Source organism: Takifugu rubripes, chromosome 15 (genome assembly GCF_901000725.2).
Source record: "Takifugu rubripes chromosome 15, fTakRub1.2, whole genome shotgun sequence".
NCBI classification, from domain to species: Eukaryota; Metazoa; Chordata; class Actinopteri; order Tetraodontiformes; family Tetraodontidae; genus Takifugu; species Takifugu rubripes.
This window is the reverse complement of record NC_042299.1, coordinates 4,092,496-4,119,159: the sequence shown is the minus strand read 5'-3', so window position 1 is coordinate 4,119,159 and position 26,664 is coordinate 4,092,496. Positions and strand designations below refer to the sequence as shown.

General features: G+C 41.5%; 3 protein-coding genes across 4 annotated transcripts; 2 read left to right on the top strand and 1 right to left on the bottom strand.

Annotated features, from left to right (window-relative positions):
• Nucleotides 1–255: 255 nt before the first annotated feature.
• LOC100049642 (reggie protein 1b) lies at nucleotides 256–12,155 on the bottom strand. 2 transcript variants are annotated; one of them, XM_029847828.1, is made up of 11 exons: nucleotides 11,955–12,155; nucleotides 9,500–9,581; nucleotides 8,075–8,165; nucleotides 4,559–4,682; nucleotides 3,978–4,096; nucleotides 3,705–3,818; nucleotides 3,501–3,620; nucleotides 3,220–3,434; nucleotides 2,713–2,896; nucleotides 2,365–2,514; nucleotides 256–2,284 (listed from the first exon to the last, which is right to left on the bottom strand). In XM_029847828.1, exons 1-11 carry the CDS (start codon nucleotides 12,001–12,003, stop codon nucleotides 2,243–2,245), a joined length of 1,290 nt encoding a protein of 429 aa, XP_029703688.1. In that variant the 5' UTR covers nucleotides 12,004–12,155; the 3' UTR covers nucleotides 256–2,242. The 2 variants fall into 2 exon arrangements, with proteins under 2 accessions (XP_029703688.1, NP_001092131.1); NM_001098661.1 differs by lacking the exon at nucleotides 8,075–8,165 and adding an exon at nucleotides 7,512–7,602 and having other exon boundaries at nucleotides 2,243–2,284; nucleotides 11,955–12,003.
• Nucleotides 12,156–18,240: 6,085 nt separating this feature from the next.
• On the top strand, nucleotides 18,241–18,882 carry LOC115252667 (zinc finger BED domain-containing protein 4-like). The gene is made up of 2 exons (XM_029848492.1): nucleotides 18,241–18,553; nucleotides 18,640–18,882. The coding sequence occupies exons 1-2, from the start codon at nucleotides 18,247–18,249 to the stop codon at nucleotides 18,861–18,863; spliced, it is 531 nt and encodes a 176-aa protein (XP_029704352.1). The 5' UTR covers nucleotides 18,241–18,246; the 3' UTR covers nucleotides 18,864–18,882.
• A 1,906-nt stretch (nucleotides 18,883–20,788) lies between these two features.
• Nucleotides 20,789–26,544, top strand: LOC101066972 (sodium- and chloride-dependent GABA transporter ine). Its single transcript, XM_003976356.3, has 13 exons — nucleotides 20,789–20,969; nucleotides 21,098–21,232; nucleotides 21,314–21,518; nucleotides 23,052–23,184; nucleotides 23,253–23,387; nucleotides 23,494–23,597; nucleotides 23,703–23,827; nucleotides 24,509–24,621; nucleotides 24,705–24,845; nucleotides 24,946–25,045; nucleotides 25,276–25,376; nucleotides 25,471–25,638; nucleotides 25,732–26,544. Exons 1-13 carry the CDS (start codon nucleotides 20,843–20,845, stop codon nucleotides 25,882–25,884), a joined length of 1,740 nt encoding a protein of 579 aa, XP_003976405.2. The 5' UTR covers nucleotides 20,789–20,842; the 3' UTR covers nucleotides 25,885–26,544.
• The last annotated feature ends 120 nt before the right edge of the window (nucleotides 26,545–26,664 follow it).

The following is a 26,664-nucleotide window of genomic DNA, read 5'->3' as shown; positions in this document are numbered from 1 at the left end:
AATGCTCATCCTGTGGGAGATGACATGACTGCCACCTTCAGGCTAGAAGATGAAACCAACCTGAAACCATTATTACCATAAAATGAGTATAGGAAGAATATTTTACAAATTGGTTAAATAGAAGCTCAACAAAAAATGAAAACATTTTTTCTTTAAACTCTTCATTTTTTATTTTATTCCTTCTAGAAGTTGTTGGTTAGTTATAGTCTTGGTACTTCGAAAGTCAAAAGCTAGTTTATCACAAAGCTACAGACATTGAGGAAGTGATGTAACATTTATTATAACACAACACAGATTAACTTGAACACATGCTTAAAATGCCATGCCAGTTTTCCAAAAATCAACATTACATGAAAAGCGACAATATTATTCCATTACAGACACCAGATGAAGTTGATAAGGCTAGGTTGTAGTGTTTTGGTCTTTAGTCACTCCTTTAAAATCAGACAAGATGTTGGGGATGAATTAATTCAAATGGAGATGTGTTTTTTGGCACTCACTGTGACGGTCATATACTGAATACTTTCAGATGTCTAGAAGATTATTAGAATATTTGCAACAGTTGGGATACAATCTATTTCCTGGTATGTTTACTGCATAGTGCAGAAACCAGAAAGAACTTACGGCTGTAGTTGCATTATACAACATTCTGACACTCAGTCTGGTCAAATTCACTTGAGAATCGCCAACCTCTACTTCAACATCTGCCTGTTTTATAAAAAGGCAAAAATAAAATTGGACCATTTTATGTAATATTACCCTTTTTCAACATCAAAAAAGCACATTAACATGGTTGAGAGGTTTTCCACAACTGTTTTATTTTTCAGCTAAACACATTCTGGTGCCACGTCATGCTGCTGTCTAACTGCAGATAATGACTGGCGTGAGCATGAGCACAGCCTGATGGATTCATGAAGAAAATTCCAGACCAAAACAGGAGAAATCAGGGAAGGACTCATCAGACCTGGGATGGCCCATACAGAGCCACATGGGGAAATGCCACAACGCCTCATGTTTAATTCACAGAAAAGCTGAGAAACAACCCTGCTGATGTGGCAGAAAAATCAGTCACAGGTGCAGAAAAGTGGTTTCACCTAAAACGTAACAGATTGGTTTCAATCCCGCTATAGAAAAACTGGCCCAACTATTCAAACTTCCCCATATTTCCAGCTAAATCAAACAAACCTCTGTAAACCTCATCACATTCTTATCCTTGAACTTTACTAATGAACCGAGTGCAACATGCACGACCTGAAACGTTATCACAGACTGGGTGTAGCCAGATAAGCAACATGGCAGCAACGTTTAACCAGGAGAACATGATATATAGCGGGATCAATATCAGGGACATACAGCTGAGTAAAAGAAAGCGGATGTTTCATCTGAGCGGACGTCTAGTCAGAATCAACGCAAGGACAAAGGAAATGTTCACTTGGTCTGGCAGGCGATTACTGGTTAAGGCTAATTATTTCTACGCATGGCTTCGTGTCATGTGATGCTTGAGCATATACATCGACTTGTGTTTAAACACACCACAAACATTTGAAGACTAAACATCTCTGTTAGTAAAAGCGGATATTCATAGACCAGAAGGCTACATTGACACCTCTCCCAGCTATTGTACACATCCCTCTAAAGCCAGACCACCCTCCTCCAGTTTGGGCACTTGAATGGTGAACAGGCACTGCATATTAGAACTATGTAGATGAAGATACCAGAGGTAAGAGTAGACATATATTTGCTAACTTGGAAGTAAATTAGTGAGGGTGGTGTTCAGTCTACTGTTCAAGCTGGGTATTAATAGAAACAACTTTAAGGAAAAAAACACTGACTACAGCCAAAAAAATCATCATCTATCTGACTTATTTAGTTATTTAAATATCTGATCATATTTAGCTCATATTTTTAATCATATGATATTTAACTACAGGTTTATTTCTCAAAAATACCCAACTTGGCTTTGGATGGTATAGAGTACTGAACAGAGTTGCAGCATAAAAATTCTGGCTCTAGACTGTTGTGTTTAAAATAAACCATAAAAATGACAGAGGATACACACAACCTGGACGCAACAACCCCAGATTTGGTTCTGATAGAAAAATTGGAAACATTAAAAAAAGCCATCAAGTGTTCTTGGACAAATAAAATTGGCTAAAAGGCTGAACTAAAACAAAATGTCAACTGTCATGCTTGAGGCAGATACCCGTTGAAGGATTCAGTGTGGATTTTGTGGCCTGAGTCATCATATGGCGGTTTGGCCGACCATCTTCTGCAGTAGAGGCATCTGTGGGGGGAAGTCAGAGGAGAGGAGATTCAATTAAAGAGGACTTACTGAGAGGCGGGGGAGCGCGACGACACTCTTACCTTGGTCAGATCCACTCCAGTCAGAGCATGGACCGACACTGGCAGTTCGGCTAATAGGCGGTTCACCTCTCCAGTGACCCGACTTCCTTCCCCGCTCAAAATGACGATCTCATTGGTTCTGGCCAATGGTGCAGCCACCTTACCAGCAATCTGGACAAATATAGATGTTTGTTGATAAACCAGGAGAGGACTGACAGTGCTGCTGATACATGGCTCCTTAGTGATCGGATGAATCTTCTAGTTTGGGTGTGTGTCGTACTTAAATGTTAGTTCCAACCTTACAGCAATGGGACTATGAGGTATAGAAATCAATGTGTTGAACCAGCTATGTGTAGAGGTGGTGCAGACCTTGGGCAGAGCCTCCAGGACAAGAGCAGTTTTGGCAGCCTCGCCATATTGCTGGTAGGCTTCAGCTTTCAGCCTCATCTTCTCAGCCTCTGCCTTTCCTACCGCTTCAATTGACGCAGCCTCTGCCTCTCCGATGAAGCGGATCTTTTCAGCCTCTGCCTGAGCCGTCAGCACCGTCTTTGTCCTGGACGCACAAGTGTTTCTCAACATAATCTCCCCTTCCTTTATTTAACCGTCAGCCTCATGTAAACTCAAGAAAAGATACTGTATGAGATAAACATCAGCTTTGTACATGTAAATGTAAGACTTCTACAGGGATGACACTGGGGCTTGGATTAATCCCTCATGTTTCCTTAAAAAAAAAATTCAGAATAGAATAATATTACTGGTAAGTGAATGAAAGCAGGAGAATGGAAATTCCTAGGGGGATAACCACGAAGCCAATGTTTCATCTCCATAAGTCCAAGAAATAACGCTGGGATTCAAACTACGCATCAGATCACTTACTTGTGTCCCTCAGCCAGCTGCTGCATCTTATAGGCTTCGGCCTCAGCAGGTCTCTTCACAATGGCGATGAGCTCCTTGTCTGTGCGCTCGATCTCCTTCTCCTCAATGGAGATCTGCTTCTTCCTCTGCACCACCTCGATTTCGATCTCCTCCATACGGATTTTCTGCTGCTCTTTGGCAGCCTGTAGCTCGTAAGCCAGCTGAGCCTCTGCTTTCTGGAGAGACTCTAGTCAGGTTTAGTCTGCCAGGACATCAGACGTGGCATCATTACACCATCATACCTTTGTGTTCACTTCTTGATTGAAGGAAGCCTTCTGCATTTCCAGCTCTCGCTTGGAGTCGGCCATTTTTGTGTCAGCTAAAAACTTTGTATCCATCATTTCTTTCTTGCACTCAGCTTCCTGAAAGACAACGGCAGGCCGACGGATTGGGAGGAGTTTAATCAAACACCAAGAGATGTCACACATGATTTGTGGTGCTCTTACCCTAATGCCAGCATCTCTTTCTGCCTCTGCTACACCAATGTCTGCATCCCTCTGGACTGCAGCTGTCTGCGTTTTACCCAGCGAGCTCAGGTACTCGACTTTATCATACACATCCTGTCAAAAGTGCCAAAGTAAATGTGTAAAGCGAGTCAATGTGTGACTGGTTGAAGGCTCAACACCCCTCATTGAGCTGTATAAAAGGGAATTGTTGTATTGTATTCAAAGGAATTGGGATTGTTTTAAACAGAAATACAAAAGAAGCCAGAGGCACACCTTGATGGTGAAGCTGAGGATCTCGATCCCCATGCGGCCCACATCAGGAGAAGCCACTTCTCGCACCAGCGTGGCAAACTTATCTCTGTCCTGGTAAATCTGTTCAACGGTAAGAGTGCCTGAAATGACAAGCCCAAAATTAATGTGATGCTTTGTCAGCATGATGGATAAAGTTTCATAGCTGTATTTGCATTACACATTCTAAAGCAAAGGAAGTGAAAATGGGAAAAGTTGAAGCAGTGACTTAAGGGGCCTCTGGGTAATTGGCACAATATCAAAAGTTCTAAAACCTTTTCGGACTGACAGACTCTAAAAAAGACCTGCCTCATTTTAAAATGTGTATTAAGAAAAGACAGACCTTGGTTTACAAAACAGAATCCCTGCATCCATATACTTTAAAGTAACCTGTACCACATGTAACTACCATACTCATAAACGGCACCCTGGCTTTTCAGCATGTGGGTCCGAAAATCACCCACTGCTGTTCAGTTTGAAGATGCAACTCAGTGATTACATTTAGGTCAAGAAAAAGAGCCACTCCATTAGCAAAAAAAATAAGTTAAAATCTTGTGACTACCCACCAAGAATAGCACGCAGGTGACCCTCTAGGGTCTGCAGGATGACACTCTTGATCTCCACGACGGTCTTCCCAAGGAACTGCTCACAGGCATAACCCAAAAGCTCTTTCTCTGTCATCACCTTCACCTGATGCCAATGTAACAAGAGACCGTCAGTTGAACACACACACACAAGCGCACAAGCACAGACAGACAGACAGACAGACAGACAGACACACACACACACACACACGATGCAGTCTGACAACAAAACAGTTGTCAGACTTTCTGGTACTCTGCTCAGTCATTTTTCCACAGACCACTTATTTTTGACTAAAGGAATTGTTTTTAGAACTCAGGAACAAATCAATCACAAATGGGAAAGTTAAATCCACAGTTATAAAGTACATCTGATTTGAAGTGCATGCACGTGTAGTCATGCACAGTTTATAAATGTTGAGCTAAATCTACAGCTTGTGGCTGCAGAGAAGGTGCAAAAGCATCCAAGGTACTCACCTTAGACAAAGATTTATAACATTCTGTGTGGCTACTTTTATCTGCCAGAATGTATTGAGATCAATTAGAGTGATATCTTTTTCACTTTCGATGAAACAAATCAGAGGACTTCACAGGGAATACTCCATCAAAATGTAAAACACTGTAGCTGTGTCGTTGGGATCAGCAACAGCACTTTTAATTCAAGATCATTTTGATTTTGTCAAATGAAGAGGAAAACTGATTAATGGACAATACATTTAGAAAAAATGGGGGGAAAAAATGGAGATTAACTTCACGAGGTCTCAGAGTAAAATAGGTCATATTAACAGTCAAGAAATCGGGAAAAAAAAAGAAGACAAGATTTTAGGTGATGTACTCCACTGGAGCTGTAAATAAAAAAAGAGTGAGCTGGGTCCTTAGGTGAGAGGTCTGCTCATGGTTGGGTTTTAACTTGCAACATGCACTCAGAATAAGAAGAAGGGCAACAAAATATCAGGGTAGATGGACATCATTCCATACACAACAGGCTGCAAACCAGCCATACAACCACAGAGGCCAGCAGAAGCAGGCAGCAGGGGGAGCTGTGCCATGGCTAGACTGGGCTAAAGACTGGACTCAGTGGTGGTCATCCCTTGGCCTTAACTCCTTACATTCTACCCTCACCCAATCTAATTCCATCACTCTTTCTTCCACCTCCTCTAAAGTCACACATCCCTCTACATCCCAGATTTACAAGAACATATGTCAAGGTAGATTTCACATGATTTTTTTCTTCAATTCAAAAATATTTTAATCGTTCAGAAATTTCTCCATAAATTAACAGGACCGCGAACATTAACATTCATCGTTCCTCATTCTACTCTGGTGGCTTTAAATTAATCCAAATGCCTCCCTCCCAAACTAAACACAGGGAAAATATCTCCTGTTGCCATGAGACGCGAGTCCCGCAATGGCTTTGGCTGAAGTTGAGCAAATCACATTGGGCCTTGATAAGTCTGCGAAGTAAACGGTGCGAGAGTGAGGGGCTGTTCATCTCCAAACAGTGGGCTCATTGTTAGCATGCATGTCAGAACACACAGAGGAACACACTGCCATGACCGAGACCACAAAACACAACTGAGAATCTCCAAAAACAAAACGACAAACAGGCATGCAGATGAAACAGGGAAGTGATGAAGGGCAGGTTATCATTTCAGGAAATATTAAAAACAGTGGTTTAGAGCCTTAACTGAACGATGACTTTGACTAAATTAGGTCAGACATCAAGTTATTTACAAGGCGATTGTTGACACTGAGCCACTCCTGAGAGTTATCTTTATAGTCCGTTCTTTTACTGTAGTTACCCTTTTTTAACCAAAGCTATTTATCCTGCGCTCAATCTTTAGTCTATGATTTAATTTTGTCCTTTATAAAAAAAAAAAAAAAAAAAAAAAAATTGTATCCACCCATTTACTTTTAAGAACAAAAACAAATTCCTCATTGGTGACATCAGGGGTGCCAGTACCTAAGAGCCACTGGGTGACAGGCAGGAATTCACCCTTGACAGGTTTCCTGTCTCTCACCAGGAAAAATCACTCTCACACTTCTCTTATCTTCAGGGCTGTTGTATTTTCTTGATTAGGTCTATTTCTAAGTCTTTTAATTACCTTAAATATTTAAGGAATTACAGAATAAAAATCTCTGGTGTTTTCAGCATTATAAATTCTTCAAACTAATGTAACAAGCATTGTTTATCTAAAGTAAAAACTCCCCCATTAGACAAGTTTGGCCACAACAATAAATCAATGAGCTCCGAGGTGTAACTTAAAGAAACCCTTTATTATGTGTCAATAAATAAAGATTGATTGATTGTTTGATTAATTGATTGATATCTATTATTAGAATGAAGGTTGTGATGGATCAAAGTTTGTGAAGAATATAACTCTGGGATAGCTTTTTGTGAAGGTGACAGGTCTGATTTGCCTGACTAAATTTTAGATTCTGGAAATTATTTTAAATCATTCAACATCAGAGACTTAATCAACATTAGATGAAACCTGTTGAAAAAGCAGATGATAATAAAAAGAAAGAAAATTACACATTACACAAAGAACAAAAAAACTGCAACCTAAATCCAGACTGAGCATCACTGTCATAAACCTTTACAAAAGAATCACTTCTTTGTAATAGTTATGTGTGCTGCGGTTTTGATATTCCAACATAACTTTCAGTCTGAATGCAGGCTGTCAGATTGCAATCTCCTGTTTTTTTCTAATATATGTAGGGGGAAGACCATGCAGACAGTCCATATCACATATCTCTATTATTGGTGTCCTCAGAAATGCAGATGCAGATATGGAATTGAGCCCTCTGTATGAAAAACCACCTCTGCTGTAATTGTGGAGTAATGCCAGAGAAAAGACGGGGAAGATGAGGAGAGAGGGTGGGGAGGTGTTTGTGGAGTCTGAACTGGCATTCCCAGACAAGTGTGATGATTTACCTGAGCCACCCCAGTGACAGTAATAGCTACACCCTCCGCTGTCTCTACATCCTCACACTTGGGTTGCAGGGTCATAATCTCAAGCGTTATCCTGTGAAAAATGTGGAAAAATATAAAATAAAAATTGACATGTTCGGAGGGAAAGCAAATGAAGGGAAGGACCAGAACACAAGGAAGAGGACACAGTGAAACCATTCACCCAAGGACTCCAGATCACTAACAACGGAGCACAATCAGATGCTCAGGCCACGTGGGATTTAAGCTTTTTGATCCAAATTATTTAAAACAAATGCTTTAGGTAAGCCAATTTGTATCTACCGGTAGTGTTTTACAGCCTTCATTTGTTTGACCCCGTTGCCACAGGTGACACAAGAGTAAAGCGTTATGGCAAAGCCCCGGGTAGTGACGGTTGCTTGTCTCCCTTACAGTGCTGAGGGGAAAAGCCGCAAAGATGGGAAAAACAAACAGAATGTTAGCTCGTTATTTCAACCATTTTCCTTGGTCTTCCTTTGGTTTCCATCACCAGCCACTGTTTTTTTGTCTGGTCTTTAGAAATGCATTACCTGAGCCACCCCTGTCACATCCAGGGGAACACCCTCCGAGGTTTCGATATTCTCACAGCGACAGAGGATGGTCATAACCTCCAGAGACATTCTACACAGGCGGACAGGCAGGCAGGAATAGCAAAAGCAAAACAATAAGTTGGACAACAGCTGTTAGGAATGTCAGTAACCATGGCAAAGAGTAATACTGGTGGGGTAAAGAGGGTTATATTACACATTCTCATCATTTTTTATCCTGATTTTAGTCTCAAGGGCTGTTTTTCATTGTTTTGCAAAAACCAAATGCAATAATACACTTGAATCCTGCCAACCATTTCAATAAGCTGGAAAAAACTCAAATTCATGCAGGTGTTGAAAGGATTCTTCATCAAACCGCCACCCAAATCCATGTATATGGTTTCAGAAAACCTGCATCGATAAACAATCGTCACGTCCCACTTGACTCCGAGTCTAAATGGACTGTTGATTTAAGATCATGTTGCAGAGCTGAGAAAACAACCACAGCAGTTCTCATGCTTTACTCTAGTCAGTGGGGAAGATATTGGAGCCTACCACCTCTTTCCAGATGAATAAGATCGATGAGATGAGGCCTGGACAATAATGGGATTACTGCATTTTAAGGGGGGAGACGCGCCTCCCACTCTTATGTTGTTATGGTGCTTTCTGGTCATTAGCTTATGCACCCATGGTTAAAGGATAAAGGAGCTGCAACTGAGAAATCCAAAAGATGTAAAAGCTGTAGCAACTAATCCAGGAGAGCATCTGAATTGTTAACCAAACTAGATCAAGGAAGATTTCTGACTCTAAATGGGTATTTATTAATCTAACCATGGTAATTCCGAGCAACAAGAGCACACAGAGAAACAGAGAGAGAGAGACAGAGATTAAGGAAGAAACGCAGGAACTAAGACGGGAGCCATCGACACCAGACAAAGCATAGCAGGTTAGCATATTCCAAGATGCAGAAAAACACCAAATGAGATATCCAATAAAAGACAATCTCTAGAAACAAAACATTATCACTGGTTGTGTATGTCAATTGTCATAACATGTGCTACTTTATAATATATTTAGTTTGATAATAACTACCGTACATATCTTGAAAATGGCAATATATGCTAAAGTCAAACAAATGGTTTGAGCATTGACCAGAACTCCTAAGTTGACAGTTTGTGTAAATGTTTCATGCACAATATCATTTAATATCTATTCTATATCTCTATCTATTCACTCTATCCACAAAGTTCTAACAAGCTGGTTTGCTGGAGGTGAAGCAGAATGTGGTAGCACAGTAAAACATCTAGTATTACAATGTTGTTTGGGACAAGTTGTAAGTCATTCCTATTTATGCAGACCTAAAAACATCTGTATATCAAAGCTTTTGAGGAATCTGTGAGCACCGAGCAGAGGCGAGGGACGGCATACCTCTGGATGTCAGAGATGAGCCACCAGGCCCACGCCCAGCCTCCCACAACATAGGTCTTCTCATCAGATCCACAGCATCCACCTTTAGAAACAACACAATGCAAACTGAATTCAATGACACCGGAAAGGACCAAGGCATGCTTTAATTGGCATTAGTATCAAAACAACCAACACAATAGGTTAGGGATAAAATACTTTTAGGACAACTACTTTTTTTTTAAGCTCTGATCTACAAAATCTATAGAGGTCACCCTCAACTCCCAGTAAATGCGAGATATCTCACCATGTAGAAAGGTTTTCTGAGATACTGCATTCATCTTGGTGAGAGGTATCCAAATAAAGTTACTATTAAATTAAAAGGAAAGTGTTTCTTATATGTTTACATTGACTCCTTGACATTTAAACCAAAATGAGAAATAAGAATACAGATTAGACACACAATGTATTGGTTGTGCAAGTCTACAAATGCTTTTCAAGATCACGTGCAGCAATCCACAACCGCAAAGCTGTTTTTCCTCTTTAGTTTCACTGTGAACAGTTACTTTGTCTGTGTGTTTCACCTTTTTGACTGTCCTACATGCAGAACACAAAACACATATAAATCACAAAATACCTCTGATTCACAAGTAGTAACATTTTTATCAACACATACGATAGACAAGTCAAGTAATACGGTAGTTATTTCGCCTACCACATGGCCTCAGTATGATGGTTAAATAGTGCTCAGCTTGACATTCCCAACCATCACACTTTAAATGTGGGGTCTATGTTAGGTCTATGTCTAATAAACTAATAAAATAACTGCTAGACCTTCTTACATTTACAATAAATTTCCAAGTCAGCTCATACAGTTGCTTCAAGCTGCTCTATATTTCACACAACCACAACAGAAAGCACTTCTTGGAGTCACTGCAAAACACCACAGGAACCAGTAGCAACACGACATGCAGGCTGAGAAAGCATGTCAAATCAAACTAAACAGAACGTCATTAGCCCCTAATGAACTTCATATAATAAAGCCTTGGATTATCAGAACATCACGTGTGACATTGGCAGAAGTGCTGAAACTCAACAAAAGGAACAGGTTCCTGAATGTGACCAGTGATTCTATTTTTTAGTGTTAAAAATGTGAACAAGAGCCTGATGATATTCAGAACGAGGCTGTGAATGAGTAAGGACTGGTACCAAACTCTGAACATACAGATATACTGGACATTGCACTGGGGCGGAGGGGGGAGGGGGTGCTGCTGCAGAGGAACACAGACATAGCTGAGATTCCTGGCAACATTTAAAACTCCACAGCGCAGGGGTCCGGACCCATGAATCAGGGCTAACACTGGGACCAAAATACAACAACCACCAAAAATCCTTACATTTGTGGGACACAGAAAGCTGTTATGGTTTTGCTGTTTATTGTAATTAAGTACGCTTTTCCTGTGTAATCCACTTCTGATGGACAGTACAGATGGTTCAATATAAACAGCATATTAGTGACCAAAGTCCCAACAGAAATACTGGAAGCTCAGTTGTTTCTTTTCAAAGGGAAAGCAAACAAACAGGAAAGCTGGCATTTTAATTAAAATAAAGGAGAAGCATTATTTTTTGGCATCTCCTGCTGTAAAATAATCATTTGAATGGCCAGTCTGAACAATGATTGCACAATCAAGATGACTGCACGGAACAACAATGTCTTATGAAGCAATTAAATAAACAGAGAATCTCTGATTTCACAGGAGTTTAACTGAGGCAAAGGTCAGGCAGTTAAGTGTCCCTAACAGATCAATGTGACATTTGATTTTTAAATAACACTACAGATTTCTGGGGCATCATTTCTGATTGGGTTGCTTCCGTCCCCTTTGGGACCTCAACACTGGGTATTCCTGCCACACGAAGGAAAGAAAACAAACAAACTTATTTTCCGAAAACAAAACAAACAGAACATTTTTCCCTACTATGATTTCGAAAGACTTAGTTAACATCCGACAAAACCCGAAGATACAAAGTGCTTTATGGTCGACCAGGTCAGCGCTGTCGGAGAACTGACCCATAATCAACTTAATTCACGTCGCTACGTCACCAAATACTAAAGCAGCTGGACAAAGGGAGGAGAAAAGAACTCTCGGCTTCAGAAAATCTCGACCTAGAAGACCGAGAACATTCATTGACACCAAGAAAAGCTCATGTAAAGTCACAATTGCAGCCCCAAACCAAACGAACGTCTCCATTTGTCCCGGGGGTGGGGCGCCAAGTGTTGAAACCCGTGGGGGTAATTTGATCCCGACGAAACAGCATTATCTGCACGAGTTATATCTAAATCCATTGATGCGGGTGAGATAAGCATCAAAACGTTATTTTTGTCGGTTTTATGGGTTCTTTCCAGTAAATCCTTCGAGCTCAACGAGGCAGGAACGGACTCGAGGCGCTAAAACACATCGCTGACGGTCGGTCACATTACCTGACACCACAAGGGCCTCGTTTGGTCCGACGGTGTGGCAGTTTCCCATTTTACCAGCAGAGATAAAACACAAAACTAAAATATTCGACACATACAAGTTAAGTTTGCGTACAAACACGTTTTTTGTTCGCACTAGATTATCGATGTTTCTTTTTCGCTAGACTGAACCAGCTAGTGTCAAGTCGAACGAACGACGATTTATTGAACTTCCGTCCACGTCCTTCAAAATAATAGTACAGCCGGTGTGGACGTCATTGTCACGCTTTTAGGTTGAAGGTCATGTTTTATAACTCAGGCTGTCTTTTCATGTGCCTTGATTAAAAGGATCGAGTACCCCTCCCTTGTTTTCTACCCCTCCTCCAGAGTCGGAGGGTACTGTATCCAAGTGGGCGTGGTTGTTTAAATTTCCACTCACGCAAGTGATCGGAAATTCACCGCAAAGAGGGTCGCCGTGGATTAGCCCCACCGTTACAAACCAATCAGTGACATATATATTTCACAAACCGTACAAATGTCGTATCGTACGATCGATCGTTTACTCACACAATTACTTAATTATTATTAAGTTGGAATTTTCTCCGTTCATTTTAAGCACATAAAACTTGTTGGTTTATGTTACCATTTTTCAGAAAACCTATCTAAAAGTCAGTTTTACAAAGGAAAAGCTTAACGCGACTGGATTCACCTGCACCAGCTCCTATAAACAGCTCGTGATTACCTGTAATCATATTCGAAGATGATTAGCTGTGAAGAATTATGTTGGGAATTATTGCTATCATACATCAACATGAACTCACACAAATCTTCAATTTGGTACATGCTAATTTTATCCACTATTTAAATCATAGTTTGCTTATATCTGAATTCTTATATTCTGCTTGCAGTAATAACCCTTTTTGTCCTTGATCCTCTTACAGTGTCCCTATTTTTGTCCTTGTAGAGTTCATGGTTATCACATGTTGAATAGATGGTTGTGTGCTTCAGCAAGAAAAAGGATAGACTTGGATAACCAGCCATGCAAAACGTTTTAAGGAAAGGAGTTCAACAAAGAAATCCATTTGTTACTCAACCCTGTTGATGGAAATTCAGTCAAATTGGTTTCACACAAAAATGTTTTTGGGTATTATAAACTACTGTCCTTTCCAAGTCTGCCTTTATGTTTTATTAAGTCTTTTGAATTTTATTTTTAATAAGAATGATTTGGTCAATCTTTTATTCAGGTAGATGACATTTCGGCACTATCATTTCGTGAGTATCGAGTCTTGTTCTGTTTTAGTTTTGGCCACTTGGGGTCAGCATTTATTGTGTTCACATGGATCCAAACTGCACCCGAAGCAGAACATTATCTCTTATTTAGAGGCTCATCCACGTACAAACAAGAATTGTTCTAACTGCTCTGACTTCCAGTATTAAAGTATAAATAGCAGTGGCGGTTATTAAATTGTGGTTTGACTCCTGTAGTTGACATGTTGCAATACATACTGTACGTCATTTGGTTATAGTGCTTTAAGTGGGCCGGTACGGTCCCGAGTATACTGCGGTAAATACTCCATTATTTCTCAATTTTATCTCTTGACAGCGTACCGGGACTTCTCATTAACTCACCCTGTCCTGTTCCACTTCTCCCTTTGACTACACTACCCAGAGTGCACTAGTTTGCGCCTCACACCTGTCCCAGAAGGTGTGCAAGAAAAGCCGTAAAAGGAAAAGCGATCTTGTGGACGTTGAATGTAAACATCAACGCCAGTCAACACCTGGTCGATTTACTGCTGGATTTGGGTCAGACGACCTAGTTACAAATGTTTCCGTGGCTTCAAAAGAAAAGGCAGACCGGTTACACAGGGCAGACAGGTCATGTTTTACTTTTACAAGTGAAGAGCAGCCAGCGAGCAGTAGAGCTTCTGCTAACACAGGTGGCTTCTGATTCATCTGTTGCCAGTGACATCAACAACAGCCCCACAGGGTTAAAATCAGACTCTTGTCCAAAGGACCAGTTTCGGTATAGTTACGTTCAACCCTTTTGAAGGGGGTTAACGTAAAGACTAACAAACCACCAGGGAAAGACTGATACACTGTCAAGATAGTGCTTTATTTCTTAACAGGAAACACGTGCATATATCAGGAGTGGAGGGAGAGGTGGAACAAACAGGTCTGTACCAAAACAAAAGTCAAAAACGGCACATCTTAAATCAAAAACACAACGGTGGCCACAGCCCATAACCTAGTGTAACAAACAGAATGTCTACGTGCGGCAATGTATGGGGTACCCCGTGTGGTGTTATGTGTTTAATAGGACAACTACATTACCCAGCATGCTCGGTAGGAGAAGAGGTACATGTGCTTGAACGAGTAAAGACGCTTTGCTTGGAAACACGTCTCATCTTTTTGTCATAAAATAAAAAAGACAACACACCCCATCCTTACCTAGTCCCACCTGCCCTCCACAAACTCTTCATGTCCAACACTGAGCAAGAGAGAGCCCCCATGAAATTAGGGAGGAGAGCCTTTAAAGCGGGACTCCGCTGGTGATTGGTCAGATAGACACAGGTGAGCCAATCCTAAGATACCCCGGGAGTCCACAGGTGGTGTCAATCTTCCTCATCACCAGCACTGCCTGCCTTTCGGTGTTCCACCAGTTCTCAGCCTCTAGATGGCACCACTCTGGGAGGTCACCGGAAACAAAGAACACAAAAAGAAACACCCCCTCCCATATAAGTCCAACCCAAGGTTTGGACAATGTTATATTCCTGCCTACAGTGCCCGAGACAGCGCATCCGCAAGAATGTTTTCGGACCCCTTTTTGTGATTAATTTCTAAATTGTAATTCTGGGCGATTAAAGACCAACGCATTAATCGATGGTTATTATTATACATCCTTGAGAAAAACAAGAGAGTTATGGTCTGTAAAAACCTTTATAGGCTTTGCGCTAGAGGCAAGATAGACCTCAAAATGTTGCAGAGCATACAACAGTGCAAGCGTCTCCTTTTCGATTGTCGAGTACCGGAGCTGATGTTTGTCGAACTTCCTTGAGAAGTAGGCTACAGGATGGTCGACACCTTGGAGATCCTCTTGTAGAAGGACGGCTCCAGCCCCGACAGCACTGGCATCTACTTCCAACTTAAATGGCAATGAAAAATTGGGAGCGGACACGACAGGGTTACAGCTGAGGAGACTATTGAGATCCTCAAAGGACTGTTGGCACTCCCTGGACCAAGCAAAGGGCTTTTGAGGACTGGTTAGTGCAGTCAATGGGGCTGCCACAATGGAAAAATTCTTGCAAAACCTACTGTAGAATCCAGCCATACCAAGGAATCGGCGCAACTCCCGCCTGGTTGTTGGGGCAGAAAACGCAGTATGGGCTGCAATCTTTAGATCCGCAGGGTGCACCTGTCCTCCGCCAACCTGCTGACCAAGGTACAAGACAGAACCTCTTCTGTCAGAGCGGAGGGGAGAAAAACATTCTTGTGGGTTAACACATAACTCATCTGCAAGGACAGCAGCCCTGGACAACGTAGACACCTTTTGTTCATTCAAAAACATTACCACCTTCTCTGGCAAGGAACCTTTAAAGTCCTCTAAAAGAACAAGCTGGCGAAGCGACTCAGTCATTCCTGACCCCATTATCTACACCCCATTTATCAAAGAGATTGCCCTTTTCATGTGCAAACTCAAAGGTTTGTCCCCCCGACTTTCTATGGCTCCTAAATTTCTGTCTGTAGGCCTCAGGAACCACCTCATAGGCACAAAGAATTGCTTCCTTCACAACATCATATTGTGGGCAAAGAGCAGACAACCTCCTGTGCTTTTCCCACCAGCTACACTGGAGGAGGGCAGGCCACATGTCCCTTGACCAGTTAAGCGCTGAAGCCATTTGCTCGAAGGCACTGAAGTACGAATCCACTTCAGCCTCGCGGAACGTTGGCACCAGGGAGACATTTTTACTCACATCGAAACCTTGTTGGTGGGATCTGGCATGAAGAGACGTGGACCCTTCCGAGGAGGCCTGTGTTTGATTTGAGTTTATTTTCAGAGCCTCGACTAAAGAGAGCTTTACTCTTTTAGTTTTATTTCCTTCTCCGCTTCAATTTCCAACTTCCGTACCTGTAGGCGAAGGTCATACTCTGCTTTACGAACGGACTCCTCCTGGGCCTCCAGCTGTAGGAGAGTTAAGCGAACCTTGAGCTTTGCACTCAGGCTGGACCCCAAGGAGGGCTGGGGAGAAAGGGGGTCAAAGCGAGGTAACGTTGCTGGAGCCAACTCTCCACCACGATCCACAGGGGGGGTAGCTGGTTCTGCTGACACTCTCATGCCTTGCGACAAAGCCCCTACTGGAGGAGAGAAAAGGCCAGCCAAAGTCTCAGCCATGAGACGAGGAGGGCTGAGGACCTTTTAAGTGAATTAATTTTTCAAGAACACATTGCCTTATTTCTTTTTTAAGCGAACTCTTTCGAACAGAGATATCGTGTTCTGCAATTGACAATAAATCATCTTTACGACATGCCTGAACTTTTTCATATGATGGATTCTCCAAAAACTGTTAAAACTCATTTCTTTTTTTGTGATTTTTTTTTTTTTTTTTTAGGCTTAATAACCGAAACAGGAACTTCCCTGCTGGTCGTCAGTTTCATATCCCGGCCGAGCCCCCACTTGTTACGTTCAACCCTTTTGAAGGGGGTTAACGTAAAGACTAACAAACCACCAGGGAAAGACTGAAACAGACTGTCAAGTAGTGATGTTCCCTCTGACACGGGGCTTCGAACCACGCCCCAAAACTCGGTAGAGTTTTTTTCTGAAGCACTGCTCTGGAGCTCGCTTCAAATCACGTGACTGATGACGTTTGAACCACTTCACTGCTTCATTCTATCTGAATCAGCTGACTGGTTCGGTTCAATGGGCGGGTCTCAGTGTTTAAAAATGGATGAAACAGCGAAATACGTTGCCTATCTGGTCAATACCTTTTTGGATTGATTTGATTAGCGTTCGTATTGCTTTCGGTTTGCTTTGCAATGGAACCAACCAGGAAGAGATCTCAAGTCTGGGACCACTTTGAAATGGTGCCGCCGAACAAGGTGTTACAAACGTATTTTTAAACTCTTATTCACACAGTAACAAATAATAAACCACACACACACACATCTCATTTTTAATTTGCAGGTGAAGTGTTTGCTTTGTTCCCGACATCTGGCGTATAACAACACGTCATCAATGATGAGGCATTACCGAGCCAAACATGAGAATGAAGCTGGTGGTGCTGCTGTGATGACATTTCCACCAGGTGAGTGGGTTCCAGGCAATATTAAGAGTAACTTTTAAACTTTACTGCGCAGGTTTGGGTGTATAAAATTAGTTAATTAACTAAATTAATCTTGTTCTGCTAACTTCCATATTTTAGGTAGCAGGAAGCAGGAGCTTGATGAAGCTCTAGTCGATTTCCTAGTGAAAGATTCCCAGCCTTTCACTGTGGTGTCTGATCCTGGCTTCCGTGCTCTGGTGGCTAAACTGGATCCCACATACACCCTTCTATCAAGGCAGACAGTTAAAGCCATGGTGGAGAAGAGGTATGTGGAAGAAAAGGAGAAGGCCAAGGCAGCCCTGCAGAATGTTGACAGTGTCAGCTTGACCGCAGACATGTGGACTTCCATCAACATGGATGCGTATCTCACTGTCACCTGTCATGCTATTCATGCAGGTGAACTCTCCACCACCCTGCTGGGAGTTCGGCCTTTTCCTATCAGTCACACAGCAGAGAACATCGCTGGAACTGCTCGAGAGCTTTTGAGGGAATGGGCTCTTGAAGAGAAGGTGAAGTGCTTAGTGACTGATGCAGCAGCAAATATGATTGCTGCAGCAAATATTCTGCGGGTGCGGCATGCCGTCTGCCTGGCTCACGCACTAAACTTTATTGTCAAAAAGGCCATGGATGCTACTCCTGGGCTGGATAATATAAGATCAAAAACGAGGCGGATGATCACCTATTTTAAATCAAGCACCACTGCTAAAGAGAAGCTGCAGCAGATCCAGGTGCAAATGGGCCGTCCTGTCACAAAACTAATAATTGAAGTAGACACAAGATGGAATAGCACCTATGAGATGCTGCAGCGTTTTTATGAGCAGAGGGATGCAGTTGCAGCTGCTCTGACCACTCTGCCCACAGATTTGGAGCTATTGACTGCAAATGACTTTGAATGTGCATCTCAGTGTATGAAGATACCGTCACCTTTTCATGCTGCCACCTTAGAGGTCTCACATGAAAAGAGGGTGTCGGGATCAAAAATAATACCCCTGGTAAAAATGCTGAAGTATGCTTTGAGTGAGCTGATGGCACAGAACTCAAACAAAATGGCAAAAGACCTAGGCATAAACCTCAATAGAATTATGAACGATAAACTCAGTGGAATAGAAACCACAAGTATCTTATCTTTATCATCATTGCTTGACCCAAGATATAAAACACTTGGATTCCAAAGCCCTTCAAATGCCGAGTCAGCTGTGCACCGGTTAAAATCGGAGTGTGCGGCATGGTTGCGGAATGCACCCACTGAAGAGGACCTGCCATCCACTTCAACAGCACAGCCAGAACCAGCTGCTTCTTCCCAAGGTACAAAAATTATAGAATTTGGATCAACAGATTTATTTGTATTGATTCATGTACGGACTAAACTTTATGTAATGTTTCATTTTAAGTCATTGATCTGTGGAAGCTGTTGGACAGGGATGCTGAAGAAGCAAGAGCGTCCAGGAATGCCACCACTGATGCCATAGTGGAGGTGCAGCGTTATCCCTCAGCCCCTCCACTTGAACGATCACAGGACCCTCTGGTGTACTGGACGACAAACAAAGCCCTGTACCCAAACCTGTACCACCTGGCAAACCAGTACCTCGCAACACCAGCATCCTCTGTGCCCTGAGAGAGGGTGTTTTCTAAAGCTGGGGAAATAGTTTCAGAAAGAGAAACCGCTTCAAACCCTCGACTGTGGAGAAACTGTTGTTTTTAAATAAAAATGCATAAGCACACCAGTTCACCAAAGCACCTTAGGCCCATACCCCCCTCTGTTCCTAAAATATATAGAAAAATAATATTATAATAAAACATCAAAAGTGCACAAACTAACAACCATTTACATGGCTGCAGTACAACCAATGCGCCAGCAGATGACCCCCGCGTTCGAAATGATTGAAGCTTCGAGTAATGAACCAATTTTCAACACAATGGTCCAAAAGGGTTCAAAGCCTCATGAAGCCTCATTTGGACATCACTACTGTCAAGATTGTGCTTTATTTCTTAACAGAACACACGTGCATATATCAGGAGTGGAGGGAGAGGTGGAACAAACGGGTCTGTGCCAAAACTAGTCAAAAAACAGCGCATCTTAAAACATCAAAAACAACAGTGGCCACAGCCCATAACCTAGTGTAAATAACAAACAGAATGTCTACGTGCGGCAATGTATGGGGTACCCCGTCCTTACCTAGTCCCACCCGCCCTCCACAAACGCTTCCTGTCCAACACTGCGCAAGAGAGCGCCCCCATGAAATTAGGGAGGAGAGCCTTTAAAGCGGGACTCCGCTGGTGATTGGTCAGATAGACACAGGTGAGCCAATCCTAAAATACCCCGGGAGTCCACAGGTGGTGTCAATCTTCCTCATCACCAGCACTGCCTGCCTTTCGGTGTTCCACCAGTTCTCAGCCTCTAGATGGCGCCACTCTGGGAGGTCACTGGAAACAAAGAACACAAAAAGAAACACCAACAACTCCCCTGACAAGTAACAGTATATTTTCATCACATAAGGATGGCATAATGGCTTATATGTAAAAGGCTCATATTTGTAGCTATGTCAACCCCCTTGCATGAGTGGAGTGGATGTTTAAAAATATATTGGATAAAAATATTGTAAATGCAGATTTTAAATCACAGCAGTCTGAGAACTGTCCCCCTGAAGACCCCCCTTGGGCCAATGTGCAAGTGAACAGACATAATTTGAATGGAAAGTTCAAATAAACAATTTTCTTTTTCAAAAATTAGCACCGTGTTCTAATATTTGAGTATATCACTTAACTACGTGCTGGTTCTAACCTCCCACCGCCTAATTTAGCGGCACTATTTTCCCCACTTAAAGCACTAGTTAAAGCACATGTACATGTAATGCACACATCCTATATTTAACATATTTGCATTGTCTTTTTACATATGAACATTAAGTTAAACTTGAAATTGTATTTTAGTAATTTAATGAGCAGTTTCACTGAGAAAAAAATTAGTATGGACAATAAATGACCACATTTTCTCTATGGCCTTACAATAAGTTGCAATAAACTAAAATTATGATGTCAATAAAAGTCCACCAGAAGGTCAATATCCAGTGTTATAACAACACGGTCAATCTCTTATCTTTGAGTCTTTTTTGCTCTTGAGCAGCAGAATGAATCACAGGTGCAACTACAACAGTGTGAAATAGGCCAAATTAATTCAGTCGAAGCAAGTTATATGACATATCAGATGTTAAAGTGATGGAGAGGCCAGTATGCTATTTAATCAGTATGACCTTCCTGCCGTTATACAGCTAGATGCTGCTGTCATAATATTTGCTTTCTGAGAATGGTTAACCTCCAAGTAACAGAATAACACAAAAAACACATTCTGTGCTAGACATTTTAAATTCTAAAAAAGAAAAAAAAGCACCTAAATGACACGAATGGAATACAGAACAGTAATCCACGTGCCATTGACATAAGATGAACTCCCCCATGTGAATAGAGGACTCACTCCAGGGATGATTTCCTTCAGCTAATCATTAAGGAAGATAAAAGCGTGTTTATGTCACCCAGCCTGCATGTGTTTTCAGAACACTCAATTGTGGACAAGCAGCAGTACCTAGATGAGCAGACATGGAGGAACAGCCCAACAGACCGACATGGAGCAAGCAGATAGAGTTCACCCTGGCCGGCATTGGTTGTGCTGTGGGTCTGGGAAACATTTGGAGGTTTCCTTATCTCTGCTACAGAAGTGGAGGAGGTGAGACACAACACTCATACTGTACTTCATCCATAGTGTTATAGAACCAAGCAGGATGGATTAAATGATGATACAGTGTCTTTTCAGTGCATGTGTTTAATTCATTGATCTTTATAAATTAATGCCAGGTGCCTTTCTGGTGCCATACCTCCTAATGCTCTTTGTGTTGGGGATCCCTCTGCTTCACATGGAACTGACTGTGGGTCAGTACACCAGGAGAGGACCTGTCCATGCCCTGGCTATCGTATGTCCACTGTTCAAGGGTATGCTAATCACTTGAGCTGTGCTTCATGAACAACGCAAACCTTAATTGACTTTCTCATATTTATCTTGTGTGGTGACAGGAGTGGGCATGGCATCGGTAGCTATCTCCTTCATTATGTGCACCTACTACAACCTCGTCATCACTTGGGCCCTCTATTACCTCTTCAGCTCCTTCCAGGCTCCATTACCCTGGCAGACCTGCAACAACACCTGGAATACCCCAAATTGCACTGATCATGCCACCAACAGCAGCTACTCCTCCACGGCCAGCCAGGAGTTCTTCAAGTGCGTTTACCCATGTGGGGAAACCAGAACAGGTTCTCAGTATCAGAAAAAAGAACATGGTTACAAACATGCTTTATACAGTGGTCTAAATTCTAATCTAATCTGAAATCTATTAAATCACATTGCTGCCTTTGTATGTCAAAGGAAAGACTGATCTCAGCAGGTAGCTATCAATAAGCATTCCAGCAATAAATACTTGGTGAAAGGTTAACCTGCAGCAATAACTGTAGTCAATGAGCTTTTATATCATGTTTAAGGTGACATGAGTTGTGTAAATTGATATAGCAGCTTACATGGATAACATTAACATTGAAGACTATGCTGGAAGTTCAGAATGTTGAATTGGTAAAATCACCTTCAGGCATGTAAGAAATAATTTTATGAACATGGTGTGAGCATGCTTTGATTGAAACCCAAAATAACAAATATAATCATGATCCTAGTTAGAATTATAATTGCTAAATGCCATTTTACACAGAGATGTATATATCTGAATGTTGTAAGCCCCTCTGCTTCTGAGGAAACAGAGAACAGTTTGGAAGCTTCCTAATGTTTTATTTTTGATTTCCCTTCCTGATCTCTCCAGCACTTTAGTTGTTTCCTGTTTAGCTTACTGAGATGTTAATTTTCCAGCGTGTAAGGAGGACATCATTTGTCACCCATTTGTCAAATATTTGTGATTTTTTAGTGGAAGGCTTTTTGGATTTGAGTATCGATTAATCCTGCTCTTTTTCCTCAATCTGATCTGTCACCTTTTCTTTTTTGGCTCATCTGCTGTGGTTCACCTTGGGTGCCTATACCCCAAGTTACATCATCAGGTGTTAAAAAGTGTAGTCTGATTGTAAGCTAGGACTGAGACATTACAGCCCTTAGTTGTCAGATCATTTGGTTGTTCCATATGTATATCATTCTGCATATACAGAACACACATAATGGCTACAATCAGGACAGATTAGGACTATTGGACCTACTTTTCTTTATCAGCTCCAGAGCTGTTGTTACTGTAAGGCCATAAACATGTTGAGGAATTGCTATTTCAAATAACACTGAGGCCAGGTTAAGGTTTATCAGTTTACCCAGTTCTACCGAATCAGGAGGTTGGAGAAGGAATGGGCTCCTATGAACAAGAACTCTAAAGCAGATGCAGCTGAGCAACAACAGGGTGTTAAGATGTGCTGCAATCATGCAGTGTCAACACTAAACACACTAAAAACACTTTCATCAATATTTGTTGGTTGTCTCATGATTCTAAGCAACAATCAAACAACTTTAATGAAAAGTTAGTGCACATCAATCATATTTTTAAGGAGGCCATGTTTGCAACCATTGTGATAACCACCTAGACAAAAAGAAAAAGGCAAAACAGCAGTGTGAAAAGCAGCACACACATTCAAATGGAACTTACTGTGTACTTTACACATATTGAATGTAACCTCTTAAAAACACTTGTCAAGGTTTTTTAAATTGGAGTTGAAACTCAATCATCAGAATTACAACATTAGAGCATAAAAGTTTGTGTTTTCTTTGTCTTAGATACAGGATGTTGCAACAGACCAGTGGCGTAGATGAAATTGGAACCATCCGAATGGAACTTTGTCTCCTCCTTATTCTGGCTTGGATTCTCATTTACCTTTGCATCTTCAAGGGGGTGAAATCAACAGGAAAGGTACATGAAACAGAGATGGATGCCTGGAGAGACAGTGGAAGCTAACCAGTGCGTGTTTTTGTTTGCAGGTCGTATATTTCACAGCTCTGTTCCCATATGTAATCCTGATTGCCTTGTTAATAAATAACGCACAGCTTCCTGGAGCTTTAGAAGGAATAAAATTCTTCATTTTACCCAAATGGGAAAAGTTGCTCTCGTTGGAGGTAAGAGGTACAAAATGCTACTGTACTAATGACATTCACTGACGTTCACTGATCTTACTTGTTGATGTGGTTGATGACGGCTGACAAACATCAACATGTGCTGCAGGTGTGGGTCAATGCTGCAGCTCAGATCTTTAATTCTATCGGGATTGGGTTTGGCTCTTTAATGGCGATGTCCAGCTACAACTCCTTTCACAACAATGTTCTCAAGTAATAGCATGTTCTCAGTCAATTGTTCTTTCCTCATTCAAAACAGAAATTAATGCTCAATGCACACAAGTATACATGAATACAGAAACACACTTTATTGCACAGGGACACCCTGACCATATCCATCATCAACTCTTTGACCAGCATCCTGGCAGGTTTTGTGATCTTCTCTGCATTTGGCTACATGTCTTATCTGCAGGGCATTCCTGTCACTGATTTGGCTGTGGATGGTAAGAAAATGATTAACTAAATTCTAACTAAAACTTTCGGGTTTACTTACTGACTACATTTGAATTTCAACATTGTTCAGAGAGTGCAATGGTAAAATAAGACAGATGCCTACTGACAATAACCTTAGACAAGCTGAATTTTAGAGATGCAAAGCAACAAAGGAACAGCAATGGCAGTTAGACTCATACGTAAGAGGAGAATTGGGAATCACAAACAGGAATGAGTGACCTCTCACACTGCCTTATGACAACAAAATAAAGCAGAAGAGGAGTTACAGGGGATCATGGATGATGGAGCTCCTCATGGACTGGTGCCAACTGGCAGCTTAGCCCATCTGACAGAATTAGCCTATGGAGGTGCACGCTAAATTTTCTAAAGAGGGAATGTCAACAAAGGAAGAGAAAAAAGAAGAGGTTGTGATTCTAACAAGGAATTGTTATAGACTTCTGAGCAGGATGCATGGATGGATGGATAGATGGATGGATGATGGATGCACAGATGGATGCACGGATGGATGGATGGATGGATGGATGGATGGATGGATGGATGGATGGATGGATGGATGGATGGTACTGTACAGTATGTTGTGATTTAACAATTGTCATACACTTGTGGTCAGCTAGCTGAGTAAATAACCTTTTTCCATATATGTCATAACTTATCTGTGCATGTTTATTTAGGTCCTGGACTAGTTTATGTTGTTTACCCACAAGCCTTTGCCAACATGCCAGTAGCTCAGCTTTGGGCTGTACTCTTCTTCCTAATGCTGCTCTGTCTAGGACTGGACAGCGAGGTAATTTGGATATAGATTAGAATTTAAGGCTGACACAAAAGTAGATGCATCTAATATACTTGGCTTTCTTTCTTCTGTTGTAGTTTGCGATGGTTGAAGTGCTGGTGACCAGCCTCCTGGATGAATTTAATCAAAAGCTGCTCCAGATTTTTAGGTGGAAGGAACTGTTAGTTCTTGCTGTGTGTGGTGCAGCCTTCATCATAGGAATTCCATGTGTCATGGAGGTACGGACTGGAGTTTATGTCAATGCATTGCCTGTCATTGTGCAATAGAGTGAAGATACTATTTTACAGCATACAGTCAGATAATACATCTCTCTTTTAGGGGGGAATATATGTTTTCCAGCTGATGGACCACTACACTGCTATAGTGTCCATCATGTTTCTGGCATTCTTTGAGGTGATAGCAATCTGCTGGATTTACGGTGAGATTTTTATTTGATCAACTAACATTCCTGCCACATGAGGTCATTGTTGTGTAAAGATGTAACAGGTCAGACGTTTCATTCTAAAATTGCACTGTGTTCTGAGTGATATATGACAGAACAAATGTGATGATAAAGACATATTTATGTCCTATTGTCTGCGGGGAGAATGCTTTAACATTGAATAAATAAATCACCTGCCTGTTTTCTGAATAACCTTCAATGTTCAGGAGTGAAACAACTCTCCAGTAACCTGGAAGAGATGACGGGAAAAAGACCAAATGTCTTCTTCAGAGCATGTTGGTTAGTTATTGCTCCTCCGCTGATCACTGTGAGTTAACTTGGTGGTGGTTTTATCATCACTCAGTGTGAAGATGTTTCCAGAGTAAATTATGCATCTAAGATTCATTTTTCCCTCAATCCAGGTTATCCTGATTTTCTCCATCATCCAGTTCAAACCAGCTCGGTATGAGGATTATGTCTTTCCTCCCTGGGCTCAGGGAATAGGCTGGGTCATTGCCATGGCCTCCATCATCTGGATTCCTTTAGCTGCCTTTCACACACTGTGGCTTCTTCCTGGTTCATTCATGCAGGTGATATATTTATTATTTTGTTTTGCACTCTCGTGTATGTGTTTCCATGCTGTGTTATGATGTGTTATTATTGTTGCTACATCTCTCCTACAGAGGTTGAAGCTGTCTATCACACCATATGCATTGAGTAATATACCGAAAATGCCATATTATGAAAGAGGAGGAAATCACGGAGATCAAGACAAAAATGTCATCAGCCTCCACAACTATCTACCTGAAAAGCCTCCTGTTGAGGCAGAATTCTGATACCTTGTCACTTTGCACGTGCTCATCAAGCCAGAGGGAAACACTATTCTGAAAGAAACAATCAATTAAATTAAAAGAATTCTTCAGAATATCTGCCATGCAGATTAACTACATTATTGAATGCAGTTGTTCTGTAAAAGTGGTCTCTGGACGAATCTGAGCTCTTTGCGTATTTAGTGTATCTTTTATTTGAGCTTTCAGATTTCCACTGTATGATGGTTTATATTACATATTGCTGGTTTGATTTAGAGTGAACAACAGTGTAACTTGTCATTGTTGCTGAATCATTTACCACCTGAAAGGTCACTGCTGATTAAAAAAAGACAGTGTAATAAAAGATGTCACAAAGTTCACAGTCACAAATTTTATTCTAAGCCTCAGTCTTTCCATGTATTATACGATTATAAAGAAAAGTTAACATTTTCAGTCTTCTATACACACGCACACGTGCACACACACACACACACACACACACACACACACACACACACACACAGTCTCATCTCTGTCTAGTTTTACAGAGACGAACAGCTCTTCAAGTCCAGTTTCAAATTATCTGTTGGGCTGACCTTCGTCCCTTTTTATTGCTGTTTTAAAATGATGCTCAAAGTAGATTTACAGGTTCCGTGTTCTTTTTTCCTTGAGTGTTGCAGATTAAATCTCAGGCACTGTTTCATCATCTATAACTTGCACATTTGACTTTTTGCAGAGTTGCTCGCGATTGTTTACTCTTTGTGAATGTGAATACCGATAACCCAGCTATCATCAAGACGCACGTGC

Excerpts from the sequence above, each read along its gene's own strand:
- LOC100049642 (XM_029847828.1), bottom strand. The coding sequence starts at position 12,003 with ATGGGAAACTGCCACACCGTCGGACCAAACGAGGCCCTTGTGGTGTCA. Across the intron at positions 8,166-9,499 it reads CTCATCTCTGACATCCAGAG|AATGTCTCTGGAGGTTATGA; the intron begins GTATGCCGTCCC and ends CCGCCTGTGTAG. Across the intron at positions 4,683-8,074 it reads ATGTGACAGGGGTGGCTCAG|GTGAAGGTGATGACAGAGAA; the intron begins GTAATGCATTTC and ends CATTGGCATCAG.
- LOC115252667 (XM_029848492.1), top strand. The coding sequence starts at position 18,247 with ATGCTGAAGTATGCTTTGAGTGAGCTGATGGCACAGAACTCAAACAAA. Across the intron at positions 18,554-18,639 it reads ACCAGCTGCTTCTTCCCAAG|TCATTGATCTGTGGAAGCTG; the intron begins GTACAAAAATTA and ends TTTCATTTTAAG.
- LOC101066972 (XM_003976356.3), top strand. The coding sequence starts at position 20,843 with ATGGAGGAACAGCCCAACAGACCGACATGGAGCAAGCAGATAGAGTTC. Across the intron at positions 23,388-23,493 it reads AAAAGTTGCTCTCGTTGGAG|GTGTGGGTCAATGCTGCAGC; the intron begins GTAAGAGGTACA and ends CATGTGCTGCAG. Across the intron at positions 24,622-24,704 it reads GTCTAGGACTGGACAGCGAG|TTTGCGATGGTTGAAGTGCT; the intron begins GTAATTTGGATA and ends CTTCTGTTGTAG.